General features: G+C 29.6%; 6 protein-coding genes across 6 annotated transcripts; 5 read left to right on the top strand and 1 right to left on the bottom strand.

Annotated features, from left to right (window-relative positions):
* The first annotated feature begins 35 nt into the window (after positions 1-35).
* On the top strand, positions 36-1,590 carry LOC124490617 (putative UDP-glucosyltransferase YdhE). Its single transcript, XM_047053146.2, is given in 3 exon segments — positions 36-232; positions 234-556; positions 623-1,590. Coding segments are annotated over 3 exon segments (1,338 nt in total). The 5' UTR covers positions 36-38; the 3' UTR covers positions 1,444-1,590.
* A 126-nt stretch (positions 1,591-1,716) lies between these two features.
* On the top strand, positions 1,717-3,630 carry LOC124490619 (uncharacterized). The gene has a single exon (XM_047053148.2). It carries the CDS (start codon positions 2,241-2,243, stop codon positions 3,567-3,569), a length of 1,329 nt encoding a protein of 442 aa, XP_046909104.2. The 5' UTR covers positions 1,717-2,240; the 3' UTR covers positions 3,570-3,630.
* Positions 3,631-3,985: 355 nt separating this feature from the next.
* On the top strand, positions 3,986-5,609 carry LOC124490618 (NDP-glycosyltransferase YjiC-like). Its single transcript, XM_047053147.2, has 2 exons — positions 3,986-4,695; positions 4,744-5,609. Exons 1-2 carry the CDS (start codon positions 4,176-4,178, stop codon positions 5,559-5,561), a joined length of 1,338 nt encoding a protein of 445 aa, XP_046909103.2. The 5' UTR covers positions 3,986-4,175; the 3' UTR covers positions 5,562-5,609.
* A 52-nt stretch (positions 5,610-5,661) lies between these two features.
* Positions 5,662-7,577, top strand: LOC124490616 (NDP-glycosyltransferase YjiC-like). The gene is made up of 2 exons (XM_047053145.2): positions 5,662-6,387; positions 6,439-7,577. Exons 1-2 carry the CDS (start codon positions 6,153-6,155, stop codon positions 7,302-7,304), a joined length of 1,101 nt encoding a protein of 366 aa, XP_046909101.2. The 5' UTR covers positions 5,662-6,152; the 3' UTR covers positions 7,305-7,577.
* A 1,961-nt stretch (positions 7,578-9,538) lies between these two features.
* Positions 9,539-10,985, top strand: LOC124490620 (uncharacterized). Its single transcript, XM_047053149.2, has one exon. It carries the CDS (start codon positions 9,839-9,841, stop codon positions 10,928-10,930), a length of 1,092 nt encoding a protein of 363 aa, XP_046909105.2. The 5' UTR covers positions 9,539-9,838; the 3' UTR covers positions 10,931-10,985.
* Positions 10,986-11,105: 120 nt separating this feature from the next.
* LOC124500483 (very long chain fatty acid elongase 6) lies at positions 11,106-13,977 on the bottom strand. The gene is given in 4 exon segments (XM_075730488.1): positions 11,106-11,754; positions 11,831-11,977; positions 11,979-12,263; positions 13,224-13,977. Coding segments are annotated over 4 exon segments (1,077 nt in total). The 5' UTR covers positions 13,356-13,977; the 3' UTR covers positions 11,106-11,241.
* Positions 13,978-15,227: the final 1,250 nt, after the last annotated feature.

Here is a 15,227-nt window from a genome sequence, read left to right as displayed (position 1 = left end):
TTTGTTTTTTTTAAGGTTTTAAACTTTAATCAAAAAATATGTCGATTTCATCGAAACGAATTCTTGCCGTGCCGGTATTGGGCGTTGGTCATGTAAATGCTTGTGCCGGCGTTTCTTTACCATTATTAAAACGTGGTCATCGTGTTGTATTTTTTCTGGAAAAACAATTTGCCGGTAAAATTTCGGAACTTGGATTCGAAGAAATTGTCTACGAAATTGATTATGAACCCGAATGATACGGCTGGAACGAACAATAAAACACCTGGTGAACAAACGGCTCATTTTCTTCTGACAAAAGGCGTACTTGGCAATAAAAATCGATTATCACAGATTGAAAGACTAGCCGATATACCGTGGGATTCGGATAGTAAAAGAATTCAGATTGATCGTCATCTACGCAATGCTATACAAACATTCAAACCAGATTTGTTTATCGTTGATAATCATAAACTTCAACCGGCTATTTTTTATTCGGGTAAACCTTGGATTAATGTGATTAGCATTGTCCCATTATTGTATCTAAATGATATTGAGAGTTTGCCACCAGCATGGTCAGGTATGATCAACTAATTGAAGTTATATAAATTTCTACTATAAAAAATCGATTGTTATCACTTTTTAGGGTTATCCACTGATTCTGATCGAAAACAATGGCCTAAATATCGAGAAGTTCTAAATCATATTTTTTATGATAAAAAATTGAATGATCTTATCGAAAAAATGGGTTATAAACGATATCCGAATGATTTTTTAATGCCAAAAACTGAATCACTTACAATTTATTCATTTCCCGAAGAATATGATTATCCTGAGATCAAACAATGCCATCCTGATTGGTTTAACATTGAAGTATTTAACAAAATTAAAAAACATGATAACATTGATATTAAAGAATTGGTACCAAAAGAATTCTATGATGATGATCTGGATGGATATTTTACTGGTAAATGGATCTATGTATCGATGGGTTCAATGGGTTCAGTAGATCTAGACCTGATGCATCGATTGATTGATGCATTATCAAAAACTAACCATAAATACATTGTATCTAAAGGGCCACGTCATGAAGAATATGAATTGAAACGTAACCTTTGGGGTGATCGTTATCTGCCACAAATGAAAATCTTAACCGTAGTTGATTTGGTAATTACACATGGTGGTAATAATACAGTAACGGAAACATTTGCCTACGGTAAACCAATGATCGTAATGCCAATGTTTGTTGATCAACATGATAATGCACAACGATTATCGGAAAAAAAGTTGGCCATTAAAATCGATCCATATGATTTTAATGATGAACAATTAATCAAAGCAATCGATCAAATTCTCAATGATGAACAATTGAAACGCCGTCTTTTGAGTGCATCAAATCGTATACAAAATTCGCCTAGGCATGAACAGTTATGTGATAAAATTGAGGAAATTTTATCGAAAAGTTGATGATGACAAAAAAAATGTCCCAAAAAAGTTTAAGTTCACATACTCACACATACGCAAAATGTCTTTTTTTATCATCTTATTTTCATGAACGATATGATTGTTGTTGATGATTTTTCTGATGAAATAAATTGCACTTGATAAAAATAATGATCATTTTTGTCGAAGAAATTGACTATAATTTTTCAAAAATTAAATTAGGGTTAGTGCAGAAATAATTTCGTATTAAATTTTAATTTTCAATCTCCAAGAAGTACAAATCTCAAGTACAAACAATTATCTACAATTGGTTATTTCTGGTTTTCATTATCTGTGTGTCAAATAATCTTTATTGTGTAGTTTTTTGAGATGGTTTTATGCATAAAGATTACAAGAAATAATTCAAAGGAAGATATTTATTATCGATGATATGTTGAATATGGTTCCTCGCACTTTGGTTTTTCTCCACAACAGATCAATGATGATCGATTTTCACGTCAAATCATCTCTCCGGTTTTCACTGGTTGTTTGTCTTTACAACGTCAAAAAAATTCCCTTGTTGTTTCGACTCCATTCGATTTTGTCTGTCAATAAAGTTTTCTCTATCTGTTTCAAATCGGAAAATATCTGCATAAACGCACACACACAATAATGTCTTGCTTTATCATTGCTAAAAGCATGTCAATCACATGATATTTATAGTTATGATAAATAATTATCCTTTCCGATGAATTTATATTAATAATGGATATAAAGTCTATTTGTAATCGTTATTAAGTTATGTTGATTTTTAAATTTTTTTTTAAACGATTGTGATAATAATGAAGAATCAAACAAAACGAATATTGGTCACACCAATCAACGCTGTTGGTCACGTGAATGCATGTACCGGTGTTGCATTACCATTACTACGACGTGGACATCGTGTTGCATTTTTCGTTGAAACACCATATAGTGGTAAATTGAAATCTTATGGATTTGAAGAATTTCTATTCGAACCATTCAAAGAACCAGGAGAAAATGTTGAAGAATTTAAGAATCCTGGTGAACAGATGGCAAAAAAATTACTTAAAATCGGTATGTTGGGCACTAATGATCCACGTATACAATTAGCTAAAATTGATGAGAAAAAAATGATGTCCGAAGATAAACGAAAATATGAAGATGAACAATTACGAACGGTTATTGAAAAATTTCAACCCGATCTTTTTATCGTTGATAATATAATGTTGGAACCGGCTATTTATTATTCGACTAAACCATGGATTCGTGTGATCAGTGTTGTTCCACTATTACATCTACATGATATTCATGAATTACCACCAGCATGGTCAGGTTTTACCGATGCGGAATATTCCGAATGGGATGATATACGAAAATATACGAAAAAGTTTCATTATAATGAAACATTTAATGATATTAATGAAAATATTGGCTATAAACGATATCCAGATAATGTTATGATACCAGAAACACAATCATTAACATTGTATGCTTTTCCGGAAGAATATGATTATCCTGAAATAAAAAAATATCGTGAAAATTGGTTCAATCTAGACGTTTTTAATAAAAATGAACAACAAGAACAGATTGATTTGAAAGAATTTTTACCCAAAGAATTTTATGACAACAATCTCGATGGAAATTTCACTGGTAAATGGATCTATGTATCGATGGGTTCAATGGGTTCAGTAGATCTAAACCTGATGCATCGATTGATTGAAGTATTATCCAAAACTAACCATAAATACATTGTATCTAAAGGGCCTCGTCATGAAGAATATCAATTGAAACGTAATCTTTGGGGTGATCGTTATTTGCCACAAACAAAAATTCTACCCATAGTTGATTTGGTCATAACACATGGTGGTAATAATAGTGTAACAGAAACATTTGCTCAAGGTAAACCAATGATCATTATGCCATTATTCTGTGATCAACTTGATAATGCACAAAGATTATCAGAGAAAAAATTGGCAATCAAAATACAACCATATAATTTTACTGATGAACAATTGATCGAATCGATTGATCGTCTCATTTATGATGATGAATTAAATTCACGTTTAAAACGAGCATCACAGCGAATACTGAGTATAGATAAACATGAAATTGCTTGTGATTTGATTGAGAAAATTCTGCAAAATTAATAAATTTCTTTGTTCTCATATGAAATTACTATTTTAATCAATAAAGTATACATATTTTTTTCATAACAATCCCACGATCGAAGTCGAAATGATCGAGCATCAAAGGATGCGACAAACATCGATAAACATTCAAAAAAGTAAAACTAATATTGTTATGAGAAAATTCTAATAAATGTAAAACACAAACAAAAGATACATTTTAGGGAATTGTTTTGTCTATTACAAAATAGACAAAACAATCATAACCGACATCAAAGGATGCGAAGAACATCCGAAAACTTTGAACATTCGATTGATAAAACAAAACAAATTGTAATTCTGAAATTACTATATCATAAAATCATTGATTTATTTCTGATATATATCATAAAAATGGAGCAAAAAACACTACAAGGTTTCTGTAAATGTTTGTAATCAAATCAAGACTGTAAAATATACAAAACGCGTCTTATCTTATCATTAGCGTCAATTAAAAAGATGAACTTGTAATTGATTAATTTGATAATGACCAAAGTCGATATTTAAGTAGGAAAAATGCTTAGAGATTTAACATCGTGAGACAACCAATAATCAATCAAAAAACGTTTATTAAATATTGAAAACAACATGAAAATCATCGAAAAACGGATCTTATTTGTGCCTGTTAATGGTGTTGGCCATGTAAATGCCTGTATTGGTATTGCAAAATCACTGATTCGGCGTGGACATAGAATCGCTTTTTTCGTGGAAAAAACCTATGAAGGAAAAATGAAAAAACTTGGTTTTGAAGAATATTATTATGAACCATATTTTTTTATCGACAAAAAAGAAACGGAAAATTGTAAAAATCCGGGTGAATCAGCAGCAAAATGGTTAGTAGTCAAAAAGATCATCGGTAAACAAGATGTTATGAAGCAATTGGAGAAGTTGGCAGAAAAACCCGATGATCACATCATTGAAAAACGTTTGGAAGATCTTGAAAGACTAAAAGAAGTGATCGAATCGTTTAAACCGGATCTATTTATGATTGATAATATGACTCTTGAACCGGTCATTGATTGTTCCGATAAACCGTGGATTAAGATCATGAGTGTAGTGCCATTGATTTATTTACAGAACTTTGATCACCTACCACCGGCATGGACAGGTTAGTTTGTTTTTTTAGAAATTCATTAAATTTTTTCCATTTGAATAGGGTTATCATCTGATTCGGACCAAAAAGAATGGCCAAAATATCGTGAAATAATCAACAAGTTCGTTTATAATAAAGATTTCAATGATTTCAATGAAAAATATGGTTATCGACGATATGAAGATGATTGTTTAATGCCATTGACTCAAGCGATGACCATTTATGCTTATCCAGAAGAATATGATTATCCTGAAATTAAAGAACATCATCCTGATTGGTTCAATTTAGAAGTGTTCAACAAAAACGATTCGGGCGAAACAGTTGATCTGAAAGAATTTTTACCCAAAGAATTCTATGATAATGATCTTGATGGAAATTTCACTGGTAAATGGATCTATGTATCGATGGGTTCAATGGGTTCAGTTGATCTAGACCTGATGCATCGATTGATTGATGCATTATCAAAAACTAACCATAAATACATTGTATCTAAAGGGCCTCGTCATGAAGAATATGAATTGAAACGTAATCTTTGGGGTGATCGTTATTTACCACAAACAAAAATCCTACCCATAGTTGATTTGGTCATAACACATGGTGGTAATAATAGCGTAACAGAAACATTTGCTCAAGGTAAACCAATGATCATTATGCCATTATTCTGTGATCAACATGATAATGCACAAAGGTTATCAGAGAAAAAATTGGCAATCAAGATACCACCATATGATTTTACTGATGAACAATTGATTGTATCGATTGATCGTCTCATTTATGACGATGAATTAAATGCACGTTTAAAACGAGCATCACAGCGAATACTGAGTATAGATAAACATGAAATAGCATGTGATTTGATTGAGAAAATTTTGCAAAATTGATTTGAATCAAAAATTATTATTAATAAATAAAGTTTTTACATTTTTCACTATCATTTTCTTGAATTGTAATATATCGAACAAAAAAATCTACAAGGTGCATACAAGTGTTATTAATATTATCAATCGATAAAATATACAAAACGCTTTTTATCTTATCGTTACCGCCGATAATGACAATACTGATCTTGCCGTTTGTGATCAATAAAGTTCTATTTAAGTCCAAAAAATCATTTATAATTTCAACATTGTAGCATGATCAATAATCAATCAACAAACGTTTACTATATATTGTAAACAATCAAAACAACATGAAAATCATCGAAAAGCGAATTTTATTTGTGCCTGTTAATGGTGTTGGCCATGTAAATGCCTGTATTGGTATTGCGAAACCAATGATTCGGCGTGGACATCGAATCGCTTTTTTTGTGGAAAAAACCTATAAAGGAAAAATGAAAAAAACTTGGTTTTGAAGAATATTATTATGAACCATCATTTTTTGCTGACAAAAAAGACATTAAAAATATCAAAAATCCTGGTGAATCCGCAGCACAATGGTTAGTTGCCAAATGTATCATCGGTACAACTGATATAATGAAACAATTGGAAAAAGTGACAGAAATTGATGACTCATTGAACGATAAACGTTTGGAAGATCTTGAAAGACTCAAAAAAGTGATCGAATCTTTCAAACCGGATCTATTTATTGTCGATAATATGACTCTTGAACCGGTCATTGATTGTTCCGATAAACCTTGGATTAAGATCATGAGTGTAGCGCCTTTGATTTATTTACAGAACTTTGATTACCTACCACCGGCATGGACAGGTTTGTTTGCTTTTTAATGAGAAATTCATTAAATTTTTTCCATTCGAATAGGATTATCATCAGATTCGAATCGAAAAGAGTGGCCAAAATATCGTGAAATAGTCAATCGGTTCATCTATAGTAAAGAAAACAATGATTTCAATGAAAAACATGGTTATCGACGATATGAAGACGATCTTCTTATGCCATTGACTCAAGCGATGACCATTTATGCTTATCCAGAAGAATGTGATTATCCAGAAATTAAAGAACATCATCCCGATTGGTTCAATTTAGAAGTGTTCAACAAAAACGATTCGGGCGAAACAATTGATCTGAAAGAATTTTTACCCAAAGAATTTTATGACAACAATCTCGATGAAAAGTTCACTGGTAAATGGATCTATGTATCGATGGGTTCAATGGGTTCAGTAGATCTAGACCTGATGCATCGATTGATTGATGTATTAACCAAAACTAACCATAAATACATTGTATCTAAAGGGCCACGACATGAAGAATATGAATTAAAACGTAACCTTTGGGGTGATCGTTATTTGCCACAAACAAAAATCCTACCCATAGTTGATTTGGTCATAACACATGGCGGTAATAATAGTGTAACGGAAACATTTGCTCAAGGTAAACCAATGATCATTATGCCATTATTCTGTGATCAACATGATAATGCACAAAGATTATCAGAGAAAAAATTGGCAATCAAGATACCACCATATGATTTCACTGATGAACAATTGATTGAATCGATTGATCGTCTCATCTATGATGATGAATTAAATTCACGTTTAAAACAAGCATCACAGCGAATACTGAGTATAGATAAACATGAACAAGTATGCGATAAAATCGAAGATATTATGGCCAAATATGATAATGATTGTCGGCAAAAAAATGAAAATTTTATCAAAAGAAAATAAAATCAATGGAATGGAAAGTTGAGGAGTGAACAAGAAAACTGCACCATCAAACCCTAATCATCTTCATGAGAAATCGAGATGAAATTATATACAATTCAATTCAATTTGATTTGATTGATTGGCCAAAATTTCCATCATCATCATTATGATTTCATTTCAGTTGAAAATCGATTAATTCAATTTGATCGGATCAATCAAACAAATTAGCCATTTTTCACACAAACACACACACACATTAACACACACAAATACACATAAACATACACACACACACACACACACACACACACACACACACACACACACACACACACACACACACACACACACACACACACACACACACACACACACACACACACACACACACACACACACACACACACACACACACACACACACACACACACACACAAATACACATAAACATACACACAGCACGCAAATGATAAATTATCATTGCAATCGATAGGCAACAAAAAAAAGAAATTCGAATTATAGAAAAAAATTCTTTTGAATTGAAAAACAAAATCCGGTTAAATTTGGAAGAAATTTTTCGGTCCCCCACACGCACCATAACCAAGCAAAAAAAAAAAATATGAAAATAAAATTCTGAAATCAAAAACAAATTTCATTCCATGATAATGTTGATGATCAAAATTGATGTCTTTTTCGAAACACATGTGTTTGATGTGGTTATACTGCACAACAACAAAAATTCTGTTTTTTTTTTATATTTAAATATACATAATGAATGGTGATACGGGTACGAAAATGTTTAAATGTATGTATACCGCACACATATGTGTGTGAACAATTCCTAAGGTAACCGTAAAAACCACAACAATCATTTTCCGCTACGAAAAAATCAATTCTGTGGTATGTTCAATTGTATGTTTCATGGCCATTGACTTGTAATTGTAATGTAACGGTTGTATATAATTGACATTTGAATAATAATCTACTATGGTGGTGGTGGTCGTCGTCGTCGTTTTCGGTTGTTATTGTTGTTGTGGTTATAAGCCATAATAAATGTTCCATGTAATAACATTTATTCATTTCATGCATTTGGTTTTTTTTTTCTTCAACGTCATCGTTTTTTTTCATTATTTCCATTTCACCATAGATACTATTATTATTACATATATAGATGATAATAATGTTAACACACATATATACACCAAGAACAATTTCATCGAATGAATGAATGGAATGAATTTTCCTTTGGGAATTTTTCGTCTTTTTTTTCTTTAAATGAAATATAAAATGCAATAGGTAGAAACACCATTCACTTCATCTAAAAACCATTGATTCGATTATTTTCATTATAAATTTGTTCATCATTCATGTAAGATAAATGTTTTTCAAGTTTATTTTATCCGTAAGAAAAAATAATATAACAGTAATACTTTAGTTACCGTTATTATTACTTCATCTCACGATTCCTTCTTCTTTTGTTTTGTGATTTTATCCGGATATCATCATCATAATCATCATTGTTATTATAGAATAAATTCGGTATTATATCAAAAAACGACAACAATCGTGAAGAAGAGGAAGCCATTTCTCATTGCCATTTTTTTTATTTTCATCATCCATTATTTGTTGTTGTTGTTGTTGTCCACATTATCGTCGAATATTTAGTAGTCAAATGGATATCCATTTCAGGGAAAATTGTCCTTTTTATGTCTTTTTTTTTTGCTTCATTATTATTTGTTATACCAGGTTTTAGGTTCCCATACAACAAAATAACAACAACAACGCACAAACACTTGAAACCAAAGAATACACACACACACAAAAAAAAATTCAGATATAGAATCGAATGACTCAAAAATTTTCAGAGTTTGCGTCAAAAATGAATGAATGAAAAAGAAAAGGAGGAAACAAATTCAGGTTTTCAGAATTTTTTTGTTGTTGTTGTTGTTTTGCTCGAATCAAATCTATGTAATATATATGGAGAAGAGAATAGTGGGGTTATTTGTGTGTATATCGTGAAAGAAAAATGGTTACTATCCGCATGGAAATAGGTATATATCATTTATATATACGGTATTTGTGTCGTATTGTTGTTGTTGTTTATGATTCGATTCAAATCGTTTATAACCAAACCAAAATCATTTGTATTTTGTTGATGGTTGTATGTGATGGTTTTTTTTTCTCTCAATCACATTTTTCATTTTGAATTTGTATAGTAATCATTATAATTAAGAAATGATAAAAAATCTAAATAAAGATTATTAATTCAATAATTTTTATGATATTCTGTTGTCAAATAATTCGAATCTTTTTTGTTTTTTGATTTTCTTAAGTGTCATCATCATAAATTGAATTTGTGTGTGTGTGTGGGGGGAGTGCGTAAAAAACGATAGATCAAAAAGAAATTATTCGATATGTTATACAGAAAAATTGGATACTATAATCATTATCATCATCATAATCCACGAAGAAAACGAAGACGAAAAAGATAACAGGTCAAATATACTTAAACTAATCGAAAAAAACAAACAAATATCTCAAGTAAATAAATAATCATGAACAATAATAATAAAAATAAAATGACTGCCATTTCAATCATTGGTTGTGATAATAATAATAATAATAAAGATGATGATGATGATGGTGGTTGTGGTGGTGGTGGTGGTGATGTTGGTTCATCATTATCAAAAAATGAACAACAACAAACGACAACGACGATGACGATACCGGATATAGTTCCTACCTGTGAAATTTTTTCGAATACAACAGCCAATTATAATCATCATCATCGTCATCATAATCGTCATCATAATCATCGATCACGTTTATCACGAATAACAACAAGAACAAAATCTCGTACAGAACAAACAAAATCTGTGCGTAAATTATTGGGTCTCATATTTTTATTGCTAATTTTAATAGTCATGTTCATCGCTATTCGTGGCCGTCATAATGAAATGATGTATGTTGCATTAACATTTACATTTTTTGCTATTGCATTATTTTCTTATGGTTATTGGAGTGCAGTAAATCGTGGTGATGGTATATGGCAATATATTGGTCCAAATAATCTACAACATCAACAAATGTCTAATCCAAATTATCATTTTAATTCGTTATATGATCAACAACAACAAAGACGATATCAGCGACAACAACAGCAATCATTAAAAGATAATCCACGTGTACGATCATATATGGTTGCACCACCAAAAATGGGTGGTGCAAGATTAGAGATTTATACTATTGGTAATGATGAAGATGATGATGATCATATATCAACCATATCGAATTCATCAAGATGTCCATCTCTAAATAATCAACAACAACCTCATCACGAACATCAGCATCATCATCATAAGCATTCTCATCATCATCATCGTCATCATCATCATCATAATCATGATCCAAACACTAGAATCGATAGTAATTTAAGAAAAACAGAATTACCCAATACTAATGATGATGATTATGAACCGATTAAATGTATGGTACAATTACCTACAATTATTCATACAACAACAACGACATCATCATCAAAACAGCAGCAGCAGCAACAACAACAACAACAACAAACAGGAAATTATTCATTGAATGATGAAAATGCTGATTTCACCGAAGTAATATTGCCGGATAAAAAAATCTAATCTCATTTCAATTCATTCTTCCGGTTAAAATGAAATAAATGGAAATGTGTTCACATCCGTCCACACACACACACACACACAATACTATATTTTGCACCGTTTTGTTTGTTTGTTTTTCACATCCATTCACTCAAACACGCCCATCCATTGAATAAAGCCTTTTGAATAATAATAATAAAATAAAAAATAAAATAATCTTGACGTACGTAACGTCACCACAATCTTATTTTTATTTTGTAATTTTAAAATTTTAAATAATTTATTAATAAAAAATAAAAAATTAACAACTGAATTGATTGATTGATTTTTTCTTATTGAGATTTTTTCATTTTTCTTTCGTCATCGTCATTATTATTATTATTATTGTTGTTGTTGTTGTTGTTGTTGTCATTATTATTATCATCCATCAATGGTTTAAAATTGCCGATATATCCATTCTTGTTATAAATATTATTGGATATCAAATTATCATATTTATCATTATTATGGATTTCGTTTGATTTTTTCATTGTTTTCGTCATATTCTTAGATTTTGTTTTCATAAAACCATATGAATCGATAAAAAATTTAACGAAAAAATAAAAATATAATAAATACATAAGTAAACCATAAATGGTACCGTCACGTGGACAATCACATTGTTGATGATTAATTGGAGAAAATTTCAACCATGTTATATGGCTATGTATGATTAAACCGAATATCATCTGTATGATCTGTGCACTTGTTATTGCCATTGCAATCTGTCTTGGTATCGATATTTTTAATGCACGTAATGCATAATAACCATACATAATAGAATGAACAACTAGATTCATTGTTACCTGTATTTTTTTAAAAAAAAGAAAAAAAATTGTTAATTTGAAATAAAAAACAAAACAAAAAAAACAAAAAACATACCATCCAACGAGCGGTAGCGGCAGTAAAACCAAATATATAGAACGTATAAACCAATGTAAGTATATGATGTATCCAATGTAATGTAATTAATTTTTGTTTACGTAACACAATGAATGCCGTATCGAATAATTCGAATATTTTTGATACAGGAAAATATTGTATACCAGAATACTAAACGATTATCATTGATATAGGAATTATCACAATATGTTGATACAAATCCTTTTGTCCAAAATAAATGAATAAATTCTGGCCATGTATTTATTGTGCCTAATATGGAAAATATTGATAATGTTCCACTCCATATGGCTAATAATAAACGTAGATTATATGGTTGTCGATTGAACATCCATCTGGTTCCGGCCATAACCAATATAATATATAATGTTGAATAATAAAGGGTTATTTGCCAATTATCTCGAAAAAATTTTGCCTAAATGCGCACATACACACAAACACACAAATACAAAAATAGAGAGAAAAATAAAATAAAACGGAAAATCCAATAATGAAGATAAACACAAAATATTCACGAGAAAAAAAAACAATGAATGAATGAATGAATTGGAATCAAATCGGAGAAATATTCACGGGAAAAAAGGGAAAAAAATCGATCCCATCACCATGATGAAGATGTTTGAAACAAATAAACAAACAAAACAATAAGGTATATATTAAACCTCAGAATTAGCTTTGAGAAAAAATTATTATTACAGCTTATTATTATTTTGATGTATAGAAGATAATGCCTTAACTTAATTCTATCTTCTGTTTTTTATTCTGTTCAGGAAAAAAAATCAAGAAAAATCAGATATCAACCGGAATGGAAATGAAACACTGACAGAAAGAGAAAGTAAAAAATCGATGATGACAAAAGAGAGACAAATTGAATCGAGACAAATAAGCCAGAAAAAATCTTCTTATGATTAGAAATAAAGTTTAAACAACAACAGTAACTACGAAAAAAATGGAAATATTACACCAAAAAAAATAACATTTGCAATAGTCATGAATGTGATGATTTCACCAACAATTGAATTTAACTAACCTAAACTAAAGAAACAAATGAAATTCAATTCCAAAGAATCTGATTAAAATGTGAATCTATGCTTTTTGTTTGTTTGTTTTTTTTTCGTATATTGTATTAATAGTAGGGAATATTTTTTTTAACTTGGCAGCAAGATAAAGAAAAAAAAAGAAGCTTATGAAACAGCAAAATGGAACAAAAGAAAAAGCCAAAATTCTTAACTGCTATTATGGAAAGATTTTGAATGATTGGCTGTTTATTGGTGATTGAATATTGAATTTATCGATTTGGATAAAATGGAATGGATTTTTTAGCAATGGTTGTTTTTGGGATTGGTTTTCTCTAGTCATTCATGAATATACTTACTAATTTTTGTACATCAATTGGATGATTATCGAAGAATAATGTTAGAATCATTTCCGTCCATGAATGGAATATTTCATTCGTATCAGAACTGTTAGTAATGGTAGTAGTGATGATCGGTATTGGTGATTCCATTTTAAATTTTTTTTTTCAATTACAATCGTTGATATTGATGATGAATTTCGATTAATCGATCGATTTTTTCAATTTCAATTTTTTTTTTGGGTTTTTGAATTTTTCAAATATTTAACCATCAGTTTTTTCTCTGAAAAAAATGATGATGATGATCAATAAAATCAAAAATTCGAACAACGATAAGTATTGAATTGGAAAAGTTGTTAAACAAAAATAAAATAAAATTTTCAAGTTCAAAGTCGTCGTCGTTGTTTTTGTAAACAAACAAAAATAAAATAAAAAATAAAAAAATAAAACAAAAAATCAACACATTCAAAGTCAATGATGATGATAATGATGATGTGGAGATTGAAATTGAACATTCATATTACAACTGGTTACAACTGTTCAAGTGACATTCAAATGTGTATGTGTGCAGCCAAAATGTTGTGTTAATTTAATTTAAATAATAAAAACACACACACACACACACAGAGCCGATGGATGTATTGGTTAGGTTAGGTTAGAAAAGGTATAGAAAAACGAACAACGTTTTTTTTTTGTCTGTTTTGCCGGAAATTTTCAATTCATCAATTATTAATTTTTTCCACTTATTCACACACACTCGAAACTTGATTTATTGACGAATCGATTGATTTTTTTTTTGCAAAAATTTTAATTTTATATATATATATAGTAAAAAAAAAACCACAATGAAATGAGGAAATCATCATTTAATTGTTTTGTAATTTTTTTTTATTGTGGGTGTGTGTGTGAATGAAAAAAAAAATAAACAGAATCAAACAATTGAGTGTGTGTGTGTGTGTGTGTGTGAGTTTGTGCAATTGATTATTGACATCATCAATTAATCAATTGATTTATCAATTATTAGGAATATGAATTCGAATGTTTTTTTTATTATATCCAAATTACGTCATCAATGAACAAACATGTGATCAATAACAACAACAACAAAAAGTTTCCTTGATTTTGTTTAAAAAAAAAACTTTTTTGAAAATATTTATGGTCAAAATTGAATTATCAGGTAGAATTCCAGTAAATAATAATAATAATAATAATTTTCATAATTGAAATTTGAGAAGAAAAAAAATTCCATTTTGAATTATTATCCTCGATGAGAAAAAACAAAAACGAAAAAAAAAAAAAATTTCCCTTCAATATAATCAATTCAATGTGAGGTAAGCATTTGATGATGATCATTGATGATGTGACAGTTAACGAATGAATGAATACGATCTTCGATCATTGATGATAAAGAAGATGATTTTTTGGTCATAATTTTGAGGTAAAGATTCGAATTTGAATTTAATTTTTTTTCACAAAACAAAACAAAAATAAAAAATTAAATTCATTGTAAATGCACATTTTTTATTTGATTCAAGTTAATAAAATTGAAATGAATACACGCAAACAATGAACATCCATTGACTGACTGACTGATTAACCGATTGATCGAATTTGAATATAACGAGCCAGAAATTTAAAAAAAAATCTTTTTTTTTTGATCGATTTCTTCAACATGTATTGTTGTTGTTGTTGTTGTTGTTGAATGATGATGACCATACACCCACACTGTACGGCGTACACATCATAGAAGATAAAATCCTATCGAATGTACAACAACAAACAATAATATGTAATGATGATGTGATGATGTATTTTTGTTGAAAGAAAAAAAAAATTTTTTTGGTTGGTTGATCGATAGAAAGAAATAAAATTTTTTTTTTTTTCATCACCACTATGAATGGTTTTTTTTTCTTGAATAATTCTATAAAATGTTCAATCAAATCATCATCTATATCTGGATTCAAAACAATTGCTTATTATTAACATTTATTTGTTTTGTTTGGTTTTTTTTTCTTTCTCTTTGAT

The sequence above is a fragment of the Dermatophagoides farinae genome, chromosome 4 (assembly GCF_024713945.1).
Source record: "Dermatophagoides farinae isolate YC_2012a chromosome 4, ASM2471394v1, whole genome shotgun sequence".
Taxonomy (NCBI): Eukaryota; Metazoa; Arthropoda; class Arachnida; order Sarcoptiformes; family Pyroglyphidae; genus Dermatophagoides; species Dermatophagoides farinae.
This window is presented reverse-complemented; position numbering and strand designations above follow the sequence as displayed.

Bases quoted from the DNA above. Each gene is read 5' to 3' on its own strand.
- LOC124490619 (XM_047053148.2), top strand. From the start codon at position 2,241: ATGAAGAATCAAACAAAACGAATATTGGTCACACCAATCAACGCTGTT.
- LOC124490616 (XM_047053145.2), top strand. From the start codon at position 6,153: ATGAAACAATTGGAAAAAGTGACAGAAATTGATGACTCATTGAACGAT. The intron at 6,388-6,438 runs GTTTGTTTGCTT...CCATTCGAATAG, and splicing joins CCTACCACCGGCATGGACAG to GATTATCATCAGATTCGAAT.
- LOC124490618 (XM_047053147.2), top strand. From the start codon at position 4,176: ATGAAAATCATCGAAAAACGGATCTTATTTGTGCCTGTTAATGGTGTT. The intron at 4,696-4,743 runs GTTAGTTTGTTT...CCATTTGAATAG, and splicing joins CCTACCACCGGCATGGACAG to GGTTATCATCTGATTCGGAC.
- LOC124490620 (XM_047053149.2), top strand. From the start codon at position 9,839: ATGAACAATAATAATAAAAATAAAATGACTGCCATTTCAATCATTGGT.